General features: G+C 46.0%; 1 protein-coding gene across 2 annotated transcripts in view; it reads right to left on the minus strand.

The window, feature by feature from the left end:
- Positions 1-16915, minus strand: part of CABLES1 (Cdk5 and Abl enzyme substrate 1) — a 70512-nt gene extending 53597 nt beyond the window's left edge. For both annotated transcript variants that reach the window (XM_056485731.1, XM_056485730.1), the window contains exon 1: positions 16086-16915. In XM_056485731.1, the coding sequence (XP_056341706.1) occupies positions 16086-16600 (515 nt within the window). In that variant the 5' untranslated portion in view covers positions 16601-16915. The remainder of the gene's footprint in view (positions 1-16085) is intronic.
- Between the last annotated feature and the right edge of the window lie 448 nt (positions 16916-17363).

The raw sequence follows: 17363 nt of genomic DNA on the forward strand, positions 1-17363 counted from the left end.
CCCAGTGAACTACTCCAGAGCATAACAAAGTGTCCCTTAAACTTTCCACAGAACCAAATCTTAAATTTCAAAAATATTTATCTTTATCTCCAAGATGCTCATTCTAACTTCTGACTCCATGGGCAAATTATTTGACAGACCATACACACATAAAAAAATCAGAAACTGAAAGGAAATTCAGTAACACCAACCTTCCAAGCTATGGACTGGGAAGCTGGCCATGGAATTGCCTAATTTCACGAATATTCAGGAGGAGGGACTGCTTTATTTCAATTCACAGATTGAAAAACAACTGGAGAGAAATTCTTATAAATAAGGCTCACAAATACAAGGGGCAGCTGTTTCTCCCATCCTAACATTACACGTTGGGACAATCCTGCAGTGCCACTGCTCAGTTTTCAAGGTACTTTTACATTGTCAATAAATGTGTTATTGTCAAAGACTTTTAGGTCAACTGCACCCAGGCATTTTACTGACACTGCACAGCTGGATTCATACCCCAAAGCCAGGGCTGTGGGCAGCTGTCAGCCCCACAGCCACCACAAAGTGAGCAGCTGCTGTTGGGACAAGTTTCAGCAGGAGCAGGCAGGGAGCTGCTCACAGGCACTGCTGTCAGTATGACCACAAATCAGGTAATTCCAAAAAAGCTCCAAGCTGGATTTGAACATCTCAGTCCAGCAGGAGACGACACCCCATCTCACGACAGGTTAACAAGCTGTTGGGGGATTTGGCATGGCCCAGAACAGCTGGCTGCTTTCACTGAGACAGGCAATGGTGCCCCTGGGTCACATCCACAGAAAAAAGGCATTTTTTGAAACAGGAGGCAATTGCCTTGCTGAAAAAGAAGAGTAATAAAAAAATAAATAAATAAAATCAGAAGTTCCTCCTGAAGGACTTCAGTATCACAATTTTGTGGGAGAAGAGAACATAAGCTGTCCACACATGCAGACCCTAACCTCAAATACCCCTGGATGGATGGAGGATGTGGGAACAGAGTCAAGCAGACAGAAGGATGCTCAGCTCCCCTTGCATTTCTCTACACCTCCTCCTATAACCTCAGGAGCCACACTGCTGATCATTAGGGTGTGGTGGCTTGTTTCCCAGCTTCACATCTACCTCATCCTGGCTCTGCTGTGTGAGATGCCAGTGTAGAGGCAATTCCCCAGACAGCTCTCCCTACTCCTGGGGCACACTCTGGTGCCTAAGCTGCTCCAGCAGGACCAAAGCAGCACTGCAATGGGCACAGATGTTACCAATTCCATGCTGATATCCAGTATTTTCCAGAGAGCCTCATCTCCATGAAAATGTATACACAAGGTCTCTGCATGTGCATATGCTGCACTCAGTATTCATTGCTGATTCTCTGAGAGTGGAAGGCATGAGAGACCTGTGACTCTGTTTAAACAACAAAAACAAAGCTAAAACATATTAAACATTCATGAATTTCTGTGAATCCTTAATGAATATTATTTTCTGCCTTCTGTTATGCAGCTCTTTAGGGGTACATCTTTGTAATTTTTTTTTTAAATGGCAGAATGCAAGGGGATTAGACTGAGCATCTCCACCTCTTCTCAATAATCCATTAACTTTGAAAAGACTCTACCATAAATTGGAATACTTTGGAACTGGAAATACTGGAATAACTTCCTCTGCCACAAAGATGGAGAAGAGACACGAGACCCTTTCTCAGGGGCCTCAAATGTATCTAATGCTTCCAATCATCATGAAAAAACATATTAAAATATTACACAGAAAGAAAACAAATAACAATTGAGTCCCTGAAAATGGATAATATCTATCTGGCTCCCCCTACTCCATTCAATCAATTAAGCTGTGTACTTCTGAAAGCTGAAAAAATTAAACATGGGGTAATATCAGAGCAGAGGCAGACTTCTGTGCTGCCTTAACCCAGCAGCTATTTGAGTTTAAGGTGATACTTTGGGTTGTGAAATAAAATCTTGGAATTTTGAACATATTTGCCTCAGTGAGCCTCTGCTTTGGGGCCACTAATCCCTCTAATTGCACAAAATCACCTAGAATCACCTCCAGGCAGAAAAATCTTTGTTCTATAAGCAGCATTACACAGACAACAAAACCCTTAAATGTAAAACCAGCTGAGGAAAGTTTGATAGCAGCTCATCATGTCTTCTTAGATTAAGTATATTTAAAAAAATATAAAACATGAAGTGCCTTAAAAAAAAAATCTCATTTTGACCCCACTTTGGATAAAAATGATTTTTTGTCACAGACTTCAGATTTAGTGTCCAGTACTCTTACAGGCTTCATTCAGCTTTCAGTATTACAAGAACTAATTGCACACATTCATTTACAAGAACATCTCAAACTTTCCCTTAAGATTTTAAGCTATACCAGACTAGTAGTGCAAAGAAGTAATTTATACCACCAAATTGCTCAGATCCTGTACAAACTCACACACTTCAGTATTCTTAACAAAGGTGCCAACTGCATGACTAATGATGCACTTCTGCAGAAACCTCAGCTGACAGGGCTCATGCTCAAACCAATCTACAAAACTACTCAAATTTGACTATTTTTGGAAATGTTTTTATGAGCCAAGGGCAACAAGCTACCTGGAAGAGTAAGACTGAACATATCTGCAAGTGTTTGCAGGATCAAGCTCTATTTTTATACAGCCTTTTATCAATGACAAAAACTAATTTTAAAAATCGCCTCTTCCAAGAGATGGCACTAAATATAATACAAGGAAGATTTACTTTATAACAGCCTGGAGGGTGTGTTAAAACACACAAAAAAACTATCTTTTAAAAGGGATTAAGACATATTTAGATGGCACAGACATGAAATGCAGGCTGAACAACTCCAGTACAGATACTAATCATGTGAAATGGATAACCTCATAATATCACACATCTTGGATCATCTGACTTGTGTGTCTGTCTGCATATTCAACATCACAGCCCCAAGCTGAAAAAACACAGACAGAGAAGAAAGAGATTCTTGTTTCCTGGTAAAGCTTCTTGCATTAAAGAACTGAATGCAGGGCAAAAGGCCCATTCAAAAACGTGTCACAAAACACTCACTTCACCACAGACCTAGGAGCTTTGTTGAGAGGAGAAAGGAAAAGAAACAGGGATTTTGAACAACAATATTGACTAATGGGATTATGTATGCACAACAGTTTCCTATTCACAACACCCTCCCGGGGAGCTGAACACAAGCTCAATTTTACCTGCGCCAGTAACAGTTACATCATTTTATGACAGATATTAAGCCAACAGGGTACAGACCACAAAGCTGCTACCAAAAATACTTAATCTTCCAAGCAGGATATCAGACAGGCAATTAAAGAAACAGTAATCCTCCCCCAGACATTACGTTTTATCATCTGTAAATGTACATCTGCAAATCTCTCTCTCTTTGCTTAAGTAGGAGCCCATGAAACATACACTTTTGTAAAGTATTTTTGGTCATTTAAAGCTTTCAAATTATATATAATGTAATATCTGAGTAAGTAATACACAGAAAAGAGTATCCTGATGACAATATAATAACACATGAAGACAAACTGTTCAGCATCCCTTTGAACTTGCTTGCATACAAAATCTTTTCTATATTCATATTAGAGGGAAGGGGTGTAAAGAAAGAGGCCCTAGGAGTGAGTAGTCCTTCCCTTCCTTTTCATATATAAGCTAATTTTTCACGTAACCACAACAAGCATATATGCTTGGAAGGTTTTTAAGAAAAAGAAGGCAAAAAAAAAAAAAACCCAAATCTGGGAGTAGAACTGGTGCAGTTCTAGACAGGAAAAACTCTGTTTTAGCACCAGGAAAAACTTATCCATGCACTCATAAAGAACAAATACAGCTATGAATTCAGAATAAACATCCTTGATTGTACTAATAAGAACAAATATAATTTAGAGACACAGCTATTGTTTGAAGAAAAGCACATCCAAAGCCTTCACAGTGACAGCTCCAGCCCCCTGCCACGCTCCAAGAGATGCTGCACAGCCTTGCAGACTGCCAGGACAATGCCAGCAAGGAAAGGGATGATCAAGTAATGTGATGGCCACCACCATGAGCCTGTGGTGAAGCTTTCCAGGGCAAGCAGGGGGTCAGGAGGGTGCAGCAGTGGGGAGAGGAGCAGACATGGGGTTTGCAGCCAGTGCTGAGGCTCCCTGCAGGTGATGCTGTGGGCAGAGTAGTGTAACCAAAAGCTGTAGTTGGGATACTCCATCCTGACAGCAGGAAACACCTCCACAAACTCAACAAGTAAAATGAGGGATGCAGGTGCTAACAGAGCAGCACTCAGCTACCTGTGACACAGCAACAATGAGAACTGTCAAGATTTGGTCTCCTGGCAGGATCTGCTAACTGCTATTTGGAAAACAGGAGAGTCATAAACCTTTATTTTTCGTTTTGAAGCAGCAGGACCTTAATAATCTGTCCAGATATGGAACCTAAACCACACTTCTGTTGCTGTCTTCCATTGCCTCAGAACTTGCAGCAGGTTTTCCTTCCTTTCTACAGGACTCTGCAAAGGAAAAAGATTTAACAAAGTGCCACTATAGGAGGGCCGTGGCCCCCACAGCAGCAGGAAAAAAACCAAATTATGCAAAACTTGTACTGTTTTGCTTCTGTCACCCTTTGGCTCCTCAGACCTGAACAACAATGAGCTTGTCTAATATGGAGAAAAGAGCAGAATGGCTTTGTGCTTGGAGGGTCAGAGCAGATAAGTGCAGAGATGTGCTCACCAAACACTACTTGCATCTGGCTGGGATAAAGAAGAAAGACAAAGGTGTTTCTCACAAGGGTGAGAAGCTACAGACAGTAGCACCAAGAGAAGACCACAACCCTCCCACTCTGTGCATAACCTTGGTGTGGTTCTCCCTGCCAGATCTCAGGAGGGATACAACATGAAGGCTTATTTGGTACTTACATAGAAGTCACAGGCATAATTTTGCCATATTTCTTCCACTGAAAGTGAAATCAGCTATATTTTTTATAGAAGTGAGCCTTTTTATTTTCTTTTAATTAAAAAAATTAGCCCCTCTTGCCAGACCACACAAACAGAAACCACTACTTCCTCAGTCTCTGCATGTTCACATCTAAATAAAGCCCTGGACAAGGGTAAAACCATGCTGGGTATGACATCAGACCTCTACATCGATCAAGCTCACAAACTGCCATCAACATGTGACACACAATTTTGAAATTTTGGTTTTCCTGTTTCACCTTTTCCATTAAACAGACAGGAAATCTGTCTGTTAATGAGAACAGCTGAATAAAAAAAGTAATATCCATCTTTGCAGAATCTACCACATTACAAAGCGAAAATCTAGAGAGCCCATGACTGACCAGCAAAAAGAAAACAGATCCCTCCCCAGTTCACCAGGGATGTGAAGTCAAGTTTTCACTACCATAACCCCTCATCTTGGGAAAGTGGATGTCAGGGTCAAGAGCCTCTCAAAAGATAGCTTCTTCTAACATATGAAAATGATGAAAAAAAAACCCAAACCAAACAAACAAAAAACCAGACAAGACCATGTTGAAATATTCCTGGGGAATCACACAAAGCAAAGCCTTGCAGTAACTGCAAGGTAAGTGCCAGTTACACAAAAGACTGTGCCACCCTTGACTGTTGCTATCACATTCATTTATCCAGTAAGATATTCAAGATATGCAATCGCTTGAAGGGTTGGAAATACTACCTCTGCACTTAAAATAGAAAAGACAGGCCTAATCCTGTTCTCATTTGTACCTGAGCAACCCTGCAATTAATTCAGGGGTTGTTCCTTTTCAGATGCCTTGATCTCTGCACACAGGCACTGGCTTACAAGAGCTTTTTCACACTAGCCTCTCTGCTCTCAGCCCATCCTCCCCAAGGGAGTGAATTCCAATTGCAACCCACACCCTTCTGCAGTGCCCCATTGCACTAAACAGGTCTTGGGGCTTAGCTCCTAAGGAATATGGAGGAGTAATGGCATTTTGTACAGCACAGAGCACAGCACTGGAAAAAACATCCTTGCTCCTGCTGCAACGCTCCATCTTCCAGGAGAAGGAAGCCTGCGAGCTCACAAACACCCTGCGAGAAAATACACATTTCCATTCACATCATCTATTCAACCTTCCCACAGAGCACGAGGACAGCAACAGAAGGCAGAAAACACTGCCTTGAAGGTGCTTGTTTAAGGGTGCTGGCAAATTCATACAATTTGTGGTTTCTATTTTCAAATGCGTCTGCTCCAAGTTGCTCCCCGTTGCACCCTAGCACTACCTTTGACTTGAATAGCCTTACATCAATAAGGAAACTAATGAACAAACAAGAAATGAGTATTTCTAATAATCTCTTTAAAACAAACAAAAGCAAAAAGCCTTGGACAATGAAATCTGCTCCTTAAAACAAATGTGTGCAGATGCTACTTGCAAGGCTGCACTCCAGCTCTGCAGTACCTGGAGTGCCTTCTAAAATAGAAGAATATTTTATCTTGAGGCAAGTCATGCACATGGAAAAATACGGATTTTCCAAACAAATCTCAAAGGTCACAATGGAGGTACTTGACAGTGGCACTTTGTGCTCTGCTGTAAATAATTCTGCCTTTTTAAGCAACCACCTCTGAGCTGCCACTTCTTCTGGATTAGCTTATGCCAAAAGATGGGATTCTGCAAAGCAGTGAACACCACCAATTAAAAATCAAACCCAGTTTTGCTTTAGGAAAACAGCCTCATAAAATTAAGGGGGTTCCACAATGCTGAAGACAGAGGGTTACATGAACTCCGTTTTTAAAAATACAAACACAACCCTTTGTGCTTTAAAAGCTATTAATAGCAGGCAGAGAGCTTTCCACACCTTTTTACATAACTTGATGCAGCACCTGCATGTCTCACCTACCTCCATAATTAAAATGCACTTTGCACTGTTGCACCTGAAAGCTGTTTTGCCTCTCTTCCTATTATCCAAAAGCATCTCCATGTTTTGCAGTCAGAAATGGCATCATTCACTTAGCTAAATTCAGGGAACTACAGACTGTGCTTGTAACTACCAAACCTCCTCAGCTGTGCCCACGTCCCAGGTGTCAGCATGGGTGTCTTCATTTCCAAGCAGCTGTCACCTAATGAGGACTTCACTCCCTGTTGTGCACATCCACCACACCCTGTGCACACGTGGGCAATACTTCTGTCACCCTGCATTTGTCTGGGTGTAGCTGATGGCAACCTTGACTGGAAAAGGAAGAAATTAATCTCCTTTTATGTTGGATCTGTAGGTACTGACAGAGGCACAGAAGCAACAGGAAAATGAAAGTTTGACAAAATGCGAGAAGTTGGCGAGTTAAAAACCCCAGAAAGATATTTTCAAGACACATTTCAGACCACAGCTGACATCTAGCTTCTGCTTTATGCTACACCCTTCACACAGGCTGAGAACAGTGGGCTGGGGAGTGCAGGTTCCTAGAACATGTCCTTGTGAACAGGGAGCAAAGAGAGCTTTATGAACCATAGGTATGGGCTGAATTTGAGCATATGCAGATGTAGGTAGGTGATCAAACAGGCCTGCAGGCAAAGGGCCTTCTGTGACATTCACCTCCTGGCTCCCCCTTTCCATATCCCTACATGTGCTGGGGGTACTGCATGGAACCAGACAACTCTCCAGCTGCCACAGTGGTCTTCCCTGAATCATCCAGGTCCTCCCAAAGGCATCCCATCTCCTTGGGGCACTGAGGCTCTGCCCTCCCCTCCTCCTCCAGCACCATGTACCCAGGAAACTCAAATTCAGCAGATCTCTTTCTGAAGCAGCCTGGTGAAGCTGTGCTGCTTGCATCCTTCTAAGGGCACACCATGAGGCTGGGGGTAAAATCCACTTCTCTGCTAGTGGCTGCAGTGGGCAGCAGCCTGCTCCAGTGCTGTGAGTTATCTCTGTAAAAAGGAATGGTAATAATATCTGACCCTTCAATCATGATGAACTAAATCCATGCCACTGTACATGTACATGTACAGCATGTATACCTCCTGTTAAAAAGGGAGAGAGCTCAGCTTGGGGTCTCTTGCCTTCTCCCCTTCCCTTTCTGGTATATGAAGCTCTGTGCCATCCAACCTTGTTGGAGGGCTGGGAAATCTCCCTGCATTTCCACCCATGGCAGACCTTCCAGAAACGATGCTGAAACCTCCCATTCAATTTCTGTACTGGGACTTACTAACCCTGTTAGCCACCTGCAGTGGCTCTTTCTTTATCCTGGAATGGGAAAGGAAATGATGCCCCACAGAGGGGAGAGGATAGAGAGAAACCTGTCACCAGCCTTCCCACAGCGCAGAAGACATGAGTAACAAGGACAGCAATGGTGCCTGTGGTTGGTACCTACTGAGGCTGCACTGGCACCACCACCATGTCCCAGTATCACTTCTCAGTCCCTTGTGTACACAAAAAAATCTGCAGGTATGACCTGCACAGTCATGGGTGAAGCCACACACAGCAGACAGCACATGGATGGCAGAAAAAAAAAGCTTAGTGCATGCAGGCTGCTGACCCAGTGGCATTGATGAATTCCTGGTGCCCAGCATCCTACCCAAAGCCCAGAGAAAGGGAAAAGAGCTTCATCCCTATTTGTTTCATACAGCTCAGTTCCAGCTACATGGTGCAGAAAGAAGTCATTATAATGTCACCTTACAGATTTTTCCTGTTACACAATAAGGGGATTTTTTCTTCTTTGCAGGAAAATTTATGCTTCTTTTAAATGCCTTTACCTATAAACTGATGTGCCTATGTCTGATTTGCCTTGAAAGCATGTAGATTTGAAAACTTAATCATATTTATCTTGGTAATAAGATTATCTCTAGGAGCACCAAAACACAATCCATTGTTGACTGAAAAATTATGATAAACTTCTCTAGCTTTCCACTTTTTAATCCCACCAATACTATAGAGTCAAATCCCTGATGTAGCAGAGATTTACTTCCTAGCAAAACATCATACACTGGTGCTTGATTTACCTGAGCAATTTCATGTATAAGTAAACATACAGCCCAGGCTTTTCAGGATCCCTTGTGAGAGGGGACATACCTTCCTCTATCTTCCAACACAATGAGTAGAAAACATATTCCAATTGTGGTGAGTGAATCTTTCCCCAAACCTCAATTTCACAAAATTGCTAGCCTGATCTATAAGAACACAGGGGAAAACACCTAAGAACATGCAATTGTGCTTTATATTCATAGATGAGGTGAAAGGTTAATTTTTTTAAATACTTCTTATAGAAGATAGCCTTCTCATTCACTTATCAATTTTCCACAACAGAAAACCTTCATTAAGCAAACACCCTAAAACATTGCTTCTAAAAGCAGTGCAGGCTTTGAAATACATCATGAGAACAGAAAATACATTTAGCATTGATGGCAGAAAAGCAGTTGCTACGAACATAACACAGCAGCCCTTGTAAAGGAATCTCACTGTTCCTTAAATATGAATACCCCTAAATCTGCATATTGCATACTGAAAAGCAAATCCCAAGAGTCTTAGAAGTCTCCCACTGGCACATCACGTTTTCTCCAGCTACTGTAAATTTTCTTCCCCTAAATGCTATACCAGACTCTCTATCCTACACTTACAGCAAAAAAAAAAAAATAAAAACAAAAAAGAAAAAAACACAAAAAACCCACAAACAAAAACAAACCAAAAAAACCCCAAAAATCCAAAACTTCTGAAAGTCCTTCTTATGAAAACAAATACCATTCCTTAAATTTCTCAGCATGTTATTTGCAAACGACAGGCCAGCAAGCAGATACTCTCCATATGCCAAATTATGTCATTTCCATTTTCTAGAAAGAATAGTTCTCACAGCAAACTGGCAAGGGGTTTTTCAGTTGGATTGTGAAAAGAGCCAGCTCTGTGTCTTGCTGCACCTGCTGTGCTGCTAAGTCTGGTATCTGGTGGCAGCTCCACAGCCATCCATAACAATTCTGGGTCCAGAAAAGGGTTTGTCATAAAGGCTGAGTATACTCTCAGAGGTCCTGCAAATGTTCAGGGGTGAATTCTGTGGATATTTGCATATAGATTTCTGTAGACAAGAGTTTGTTCCATTTGCAAATAAAATCTGCTTTCCCACGCTTCTCAAGGGACAAGCTGGTACCTACAGAAGTTTCAGTGTACCCAAGTCCCAACATATAAAACCAAACTTCTGCATTTTTAGGTTAAATTATAAAGTGCAGCTTTTTCATTCATGTAGTGGAGAGCTTGCACTACAAGAGTAGCACAGTTGAAATCAGAGGGAGAAAAAAAATTAAAGAAAATAAATAAATAAATCAAGATTTGGTTCCGCTTCTCATCTTTACCTTCCATCATATTAGCTGCACTACTGAGTCTCCAGACAGCCCTCCTGATATTTACTTTTTTGAAAAAAGGAAATCACAGAATTACTGGAGGATTGATTGTTTGGTTGTGTTGGTTTTTTTTTGGTTTTTTTTTTTTCAGAAAGCACACTTGGCAATCTCATATTTGTATTTTAGGTGTCTTGAACTGTTCCAAGCCAAGTGGTATCTTCCTCCAGAAGAGTTCTCAAAGTCAGAATAATTGCAGACTAAAGCATACTTCATATCCAAAAGCTGTCATCAAACTATGATCTGTCATTATCCTATTTATCTACCACAGAATTATGTTTTTGTGATGGTCTGGAAGGCTAGTGACTCACATAGCTGCTACCAATCTTCATCATTTCAAGGTGCTTTCAACACTATTATGGTGCAGACAAAAGCTGTGTAGTGGGCTTCTACACAAAAGATCCAGTTTGGCTGCCTGCACAGGAGCTTTGCTGGTAAAGAAAAGAGTGAAAAGAAAGATCAAGTAGTGGAAATGCACCCACCATATAAGCAAATGTGCTGGAATTTGCTCCTTCTGCTCTCCTGACAGATAATGAGGGGTCACCACACACCAGCCAAGCACCTGTGTGCTTTAACCACAGCACTTTCCATGGCAGGGCTGGACTTAGAAAGCCTTGAATTGGGAGCCAGTGAGGGCAGCCAACACAAAAATTGTTTTTCATGTGTTACCAGGTTTCCTGACAGGCATTAATGTGCACCCACCCAGGTACATCTCTCTCACTTGTCCAGCTCTAAGGCTGCCTCACTGAAACCTGCAGAGTCCTGAGGCTCTGGCAGACACAGCTGCCTCTCAGCTTCTGTCCCTCTGTGAAGCTCTCTAATTAATTCCCTAGCACTCATGAACACCATGTTCTGTCCCACTGTTCTACTCTTCAGAACTGACAGCAAAGGGTTTTTTTTCCTTGACTAATGAATATTAACTTTTATGTGACAGAGATGCTCACTAAATAGTATAACAAGAGCCTAAAATATGCCAGAGCAAATTTCTGTGGGATTTGTTTTTAAAAGCTTGTGTACTAAGGGAACAAGGCTGCTGCACCTATGCTGTCCATCCAGCTGTGTGTCATCATACTCCAATGACTTCTCAACCACTGGTCAAGTGCAACTAACACCTTGAAGATGACCCCTTTTCAACCAGTTTCAAAGGAAGTAACAGAGGGAGTCACAAACATCTGTACCCTGAACAAGGGAAATGGTGGCAGAGAGCAGCTGGTGGTGCAAGCAATGTGGGCTGGCCATGCTCAGCACATGCACAGCTCAGAGAGCCCAGCAGCATCAGTGACTGCCCCTGTACAGCTCCTGGTGAGCGTGAGGACCCAGCCTCTCAGCATGCTCTGCTGAAGGACGTGGGTGCACCCAGCAGCCCTTACAGGACTCACAGAGGAGCTCATGTGCTATTACTGAAGCAGCCCTTACTGCCTTAACCCTGCTGTTGAACACTGCCCCTGCAGGGTGGCACAGGCATTTAGCCTCCTAAAGTGACAGCTGAGGTCAAGAAGCATCCCCTCCTTTAGAGCCAGCAGCTATCAGTGGCATACAAGGTCACACACCTAAGAAAAGACTTAGTCTGGCATGTGCACTTCCCATTGACTTCTCAGACCATTAAATCGCTGTTTTCATGCTATGCTTGTATACATCATTCTGAAATTCAAGCTGCCCAAAGGGCTTTAGGTTCAGTGAATAGCAGAGTGTCCATCACACATAAAAGGGCTGATGTGCCTCCAGTGGCTCAGGAGCCACCTCCTGATGCTGGGATGACCCCATGAGGTGGAGGGTGCTCCCAGCTCTTTGTTCTTTCAGGACTCTGCCTGTAAGACACTTGTTTCTGAAATACTTTTGTCTCTTGTGCATTCAGTTTGGAGGCATCTTCTGCTGTGGGCTGAAACTGCACTGCCTGCCCAAGGCCATGGAGAACTGGATTCTGACCTCTCAGCTCTCCACCACAGATACTTAATGGCATCCTGGAGGCTTCCTCCAGCACTAACAACCCACGGAACTTTGCAAACTCTACAAAAGTCAAGCAAGTCAACCATTCCAGCATCTCCCCTCACTGCATCTCTCCAGAAGATAAATACTGAGGCCAAATGCAGCCCTGTTCTTTCTAATAGGTAGAAATAAATTAAATTTTCACAAGCTTTACTAACTGTAAATTAATTTTAGAATTACTCAGGAAATTATATTTATTGTAGGTCAGTAAATTCTGAAGAAAAATATATTTGGACCATGATAACCTCAGTGTCCTTCTGAGTGGACCTCTCCCCAGTGATTACTCAGCAGATCCTCTCTCCTTGCTTCCCAGCACCTGCTGCTCCCAGAAGGAATTCTCCTGCCCATCTGCCTTCAAACCTGACATGGTGACAAATGCAACTGTAAGCAATGTTTGAACTCCAGATCTGATCACCAATTTGCTTCCTTAGCACAACAGAAAAAAATCCAAAACCAAACAACATTAAAATATAGCATATGCTTGTTTCCTACCACCTGGCCCACTGGAAAAGAAAACTTCACATATGGAAACAGCAATATTTTTCCTAAAGAAAACTATGACAACAAGAATTCTAGGCATAGACAAAAACAGGTACCTGGACCATCACCTAATCCACCAGGATGTAAAATTATTTTAAACCAGTGTTGCTGAAACCTGGTTTCACAGAACTCCTCACTAATTTCAGATTATGCTATTAAAATGAATTATGATTTCATATGAAGAAACCCTGGCCCTAGTTTCTACTTAACTCATGTCCTTGTCGACCTATTCACCACAAATTGAAACAAACTCCTTCTGCAGGAAGACAGGAGCCTTTGGCATCAACCAGCCAATTTCTGAACAAGCCTGTTTTTTGCCATTTACATATAATTATATACTAGCCTGGAAGCAGCTAGAAGATCCATGTTCCTTTTTTGTATCGTTTGTTTCTTGTGAATACGCATAGAGCACAAACCCAAACCACATTAATGATAACCTTGTTAAATATAAACTAGTATGCAATTATACAAACTGCTAACACAAACAAAAAAGCCAGGGAACTCTGATTATATGTTCACAATGGTTTCTGAAAACTAAATAAAAATAACAACATAAGGCAACCTGTCTTGTCGGATACTGTAACAGAAAAAGGTTTAACGTTGTAACTTACAAGTCTTAGCACAGAGGACTAGTCTGTCAAACAACTCCTTAAACTCAATTTCAAGCTCGCTCAGTGCAAGGGGAGCAGAAGGGTGGGAGGAAAGGCAGCCGGTGCACACGTGAAGTATCAAAAAAATCTGATTTTCCTCTCTGCATCACCCTTCAGATGAGCTAATATCTGTCCCTGGGCAGGTGCTGTGACTTTCACCCTGCCGCCCTGAGAAGGGCTGGCTGTGAGCTGGGGATTTGGCTCCTTGCTCTCCATTAAGAGAGCAGCAGAAGGGCTGCTGGAGCCCTCTGTTCTTGGGCTTGTGCCAGCCCGGTGCATGCCTGTGATTTAACTTCTCTGCAGCCCAGGGTGAGTCCAGCAATCAGAGCTCCTACCACACCTTTTCATTAAGAAGATGAAGCGCTAACATTCTGTGCAACCTCCATGGTCGGCAGCTGCCCGTTCTGGTGTTTAAAAATATATATCATTTCCAGAAGAGAAACAGATCTATTGAAGGCAGGCCAAAGACTGCCCTGGGCTGCACACGTGCAGCATCAGGACAGCCAGCAAAGGCAGGGGATATTACCCAGAGCTCTCCTGCACCAGTGTCAGCCTTAGGCAAGTGCCACAATGGAGAGCCTCATACTTGTCAGTGGAGTAATGCAAAGTCTCCACCACAGCTGAATCTAGCTCTCAAGACAACAAAAAAGCATTAGAAAACCAGCACTTTCCTTGAAGCATACTTCACAAGAAAATATATAGCACGAATGACAGCCACTGTAGGGCTGGAGGAGCATCCTGGACAGGTTTCCTTAGGTGGCTTCTCTTGCCACAGACTTGGCCCATCCATTTATTTTGTTTGCATGCTAGCAGAGCAGTTGAGCATGCAAGACTCTGGAGTTTTAGGTTATAAACAAGAACAGTAATTATCTTTCCCTCTTAACAAACAAACAAAAAAAAAAAAAAAAACCAAAAAAACAACCAAACAAAACCCCCCCCACATACATTGTGGAAGGAAAGTGACCAAAAGGTGCAAGGAAGAAAAATGATGGGAAGATGGAGGGCTAAGTGAAGTGATCCTGGTGAAACCTAAGCAACCTTCCCAGAACCAAGCACAGAATCAAAGCATGCAAGAAAGGAAAACTAAGGATGATTCCTGGGAATCCAGAAAAGTAACACTGGAATCCTGCACCAATAATAAACTCATTAAGAAGGTCGAGAAGAATCCAGTTTCTTGAATGCTAAGTTCAAGAGTAGAAAAGCAATTCCCCAATCATGGGTCACTTCTTCCCCCCAAGGCTGTGGGCAGAATCACATCACAGACGGAAATGCACTAGTGTGTGTTTGTGTGACATAGCTGTGCAGGTGATCCACCGAGCAATTAGAGGGTTGTCACTGCAGAAAATTGTTTTGAGAGACACATGACTGGGAGAAGAAGGGTGGTAACCCACCAGTAGGTATTCTGCTTGGGAAGGTGGGGCTCCTTCTAGCACAGCACCTGAAAAGAGGCTCAAAAAAGCCACCAATATAACCCAGATGGAATGGGGAAAAAAACCCAAAAAATAAACCAACCAACAGTGGGGCACACAGCTAAGACAACTTTCTCCTGGAATACCTCCAATTCCTCCAAGTTGGTTGGTTTTGAAAGGGACTTTTCTACAGCGATCTATGCTCAATTACCCTTATAAACCCTTGCAATAACATGTGACTCAAAGTCTACCTATTTGTCCAAGGGACAAACAAGGAGGGAGTGTGGCAAATGGGGAATGTGGGAGTGGCTGCCGCTGTGGGCTTGGGGAGCACATTTCCTCCAGCTTCTTCCCTGCTTCTTCCCCCCCTCCGTCTTTGGTATCTGAGTATGTTGTTGAGGAAGTGAAGGAAGGTGATTTTGTATCCACAGGCATTCACACATTTTTACATGATTGCACCTTCTCAGCCAGAAGTCTCAGCTCGAAAGCTGAAACAGGTGAGGTTGTTCCTCTGGGAATTAAAAGGCAAAAGAGTAGCCGGCGGCAAGAAACGGCCCGCAGGAACACAAAGTGCTTGGAGATAAAGAGCTTATTTAGGGTGGTAGCGAGACGCTGCTTAAACCATGCGCTCGCACCGTAATCCGTGGATTTCGATGCAAAGATTTCCTTCCCCCTTGTGGCTACCAGACCTGGCTACAGCTCGCTTGACTCCGAGCCGGTTCCTAGGCTGCTGTCCATAGGACAGGCAGCCGCAGCCGGGACAGCAGGGTGACAACCGCTGCGAGCGGGGCTGGGCTGCGGCGGGGCACGGCGGCTGTGCAGCCGCACGCCCGCACTGCTGATGGGAGAGAAACTTTCAGCCACTCGCGCCCAGGACCGACCGCCCGAGGGGCTGCTGCCGCCCGGGGGGCTCGGGCACCTCCGCTCACCTGCCCCTGCAGCCCGCACACCCCCGCCGCCGCCGCTGCTCCCCCCCGGCCGGACGGCAGCGGAGCCGATCCGCGGAGCGACGCTCCCGCCCCGCGGCTATCGGGCCTCCCTCCCCGCGGCTTCCCCCGGCGACCGTGCCCGCCCTTCCCGAGCCCATCGCCATCCTGCGCATCCCTCATCCCCGCATCCCGAGCATCCTTCATCCTCGCGGCGCGGCTTACCGGGACCGCTGCAGCTCGAAGGCGGCGGCGGGGCCGGGCTGCCCCAGCTCTCCGCTGCCGCCGACGCTGCCCTGGGGGCTGGTGCGGCCGAAGGGCGCCGGCAGCACCCCGGCCGTGAAGGAGTTGAGGCGGCCGCGGCTGCCCGCCGCCGCGGCGCCCAGGAAGGCGGCGGGCGGCACCTGCACCGCGGCGAAGGCGTCCTCCTCCTCCTCCTCGTCTTCTTCCTCCTCCGGGGGCTCGGCGGGCGCCGCCGGGGGGCTGCCCAGCCGCGGCGGCGGCTGCGCCTGGCGGGGCCGGGCGGCGGGGCCGTCGTTGCCCGGCGGCGGGGGCCGCCCGTCGAGGGAGATGCTGGTGAGGAAGGAGAGCGCGGCCTGCCTGCGGCGGGGGTCGCTGCGCGCCGGCGGCAGCGGCTGCGGCGGCGGCTGCGGCGCTTTCCTGGGGCAGGGCTCCGCCGGCGGCGGCAGGGGCCCGGCGGCGGGACTGCCGGGGCTGGCGGCGGTGGCGGCCGCCGCCATTGTCGGCCGGCTCCCCCTCCCCTGGCCGCTGCCGGGCGCTGCCTGTCGCTCCGGCCCGTCAGGCGGGCGGGCGGCGGGGCAGGGGCGCCGCGGGGAGCATGGGGGTGTCGGGGGGTGCGCTCCGCCCGGCCGCGCCGCGCTGCCCCGGGCCCCCGCCGCCCGCCCGCTCCGTATTTATAGGTGCAGCAGCCGCGCCGCCGAGCGCCCTGTGCAATAACACGGCAATCACGTGTGGGAAACGGGGCGCTGGAGGAAAACAAAAGCCCGGCCAGCAGCCCGGGGGAGGAGAGAGAAGGGTGGGTCTCGGCGAGCTCCCTCCTTTCAACCTCTCTCTTTTTTTTTTTTTTTTTTTTTTTTCCTTCCCTTTCACCCCCTTCCCTCCTCCTCCTCCTCCTCCTCCTCTTTTTCCCTTCCTGGATGCGTGGGGGCGGGCGGGAGCCGGGGAAGGTGGAGTCTGTGCCCGTAGTACTCGGCACATGGCCCTCGGAGCCCGGCACAGACCGCCCCGGAGCCGGGGCTGCGGCTCGGCCGGGCCCGTCTGCGGCACCGGGAGCCGCACCGGGATGCAGCCGTGCCGTGCCGAGCGTCCCTGGCTCTGCCCGCAGGTTTTCCCGGGTGGGGCTTGTGCCCGGGGCAGGCGCTGGTAGTGCCCGATGGGCACGGAGGACAGCCCGAGACGCGGGGCGACCCCCGGGGATGCGCTTGAATGTCGACGGTGCGTTCTGCGATGAGACAAGCCTGGGCTGTCCCGGCCCCTGCTGCC

The sequence above is a fragment of the Oenanthe melanoleuca genome, chromosome 2 (assembly GCF_029582105.1).
Source record: "Oenanthe melanoleuca isolate GR-GAL-2019-014 chromosome 2, OMel1.0, whole genome shotgun sequence".
NCBI lineage: Eukaryota > Metazoa > Chordata > Aves > Passeriformes > Muscicapidae > Oenanthe > Oenanthe melanoleuca.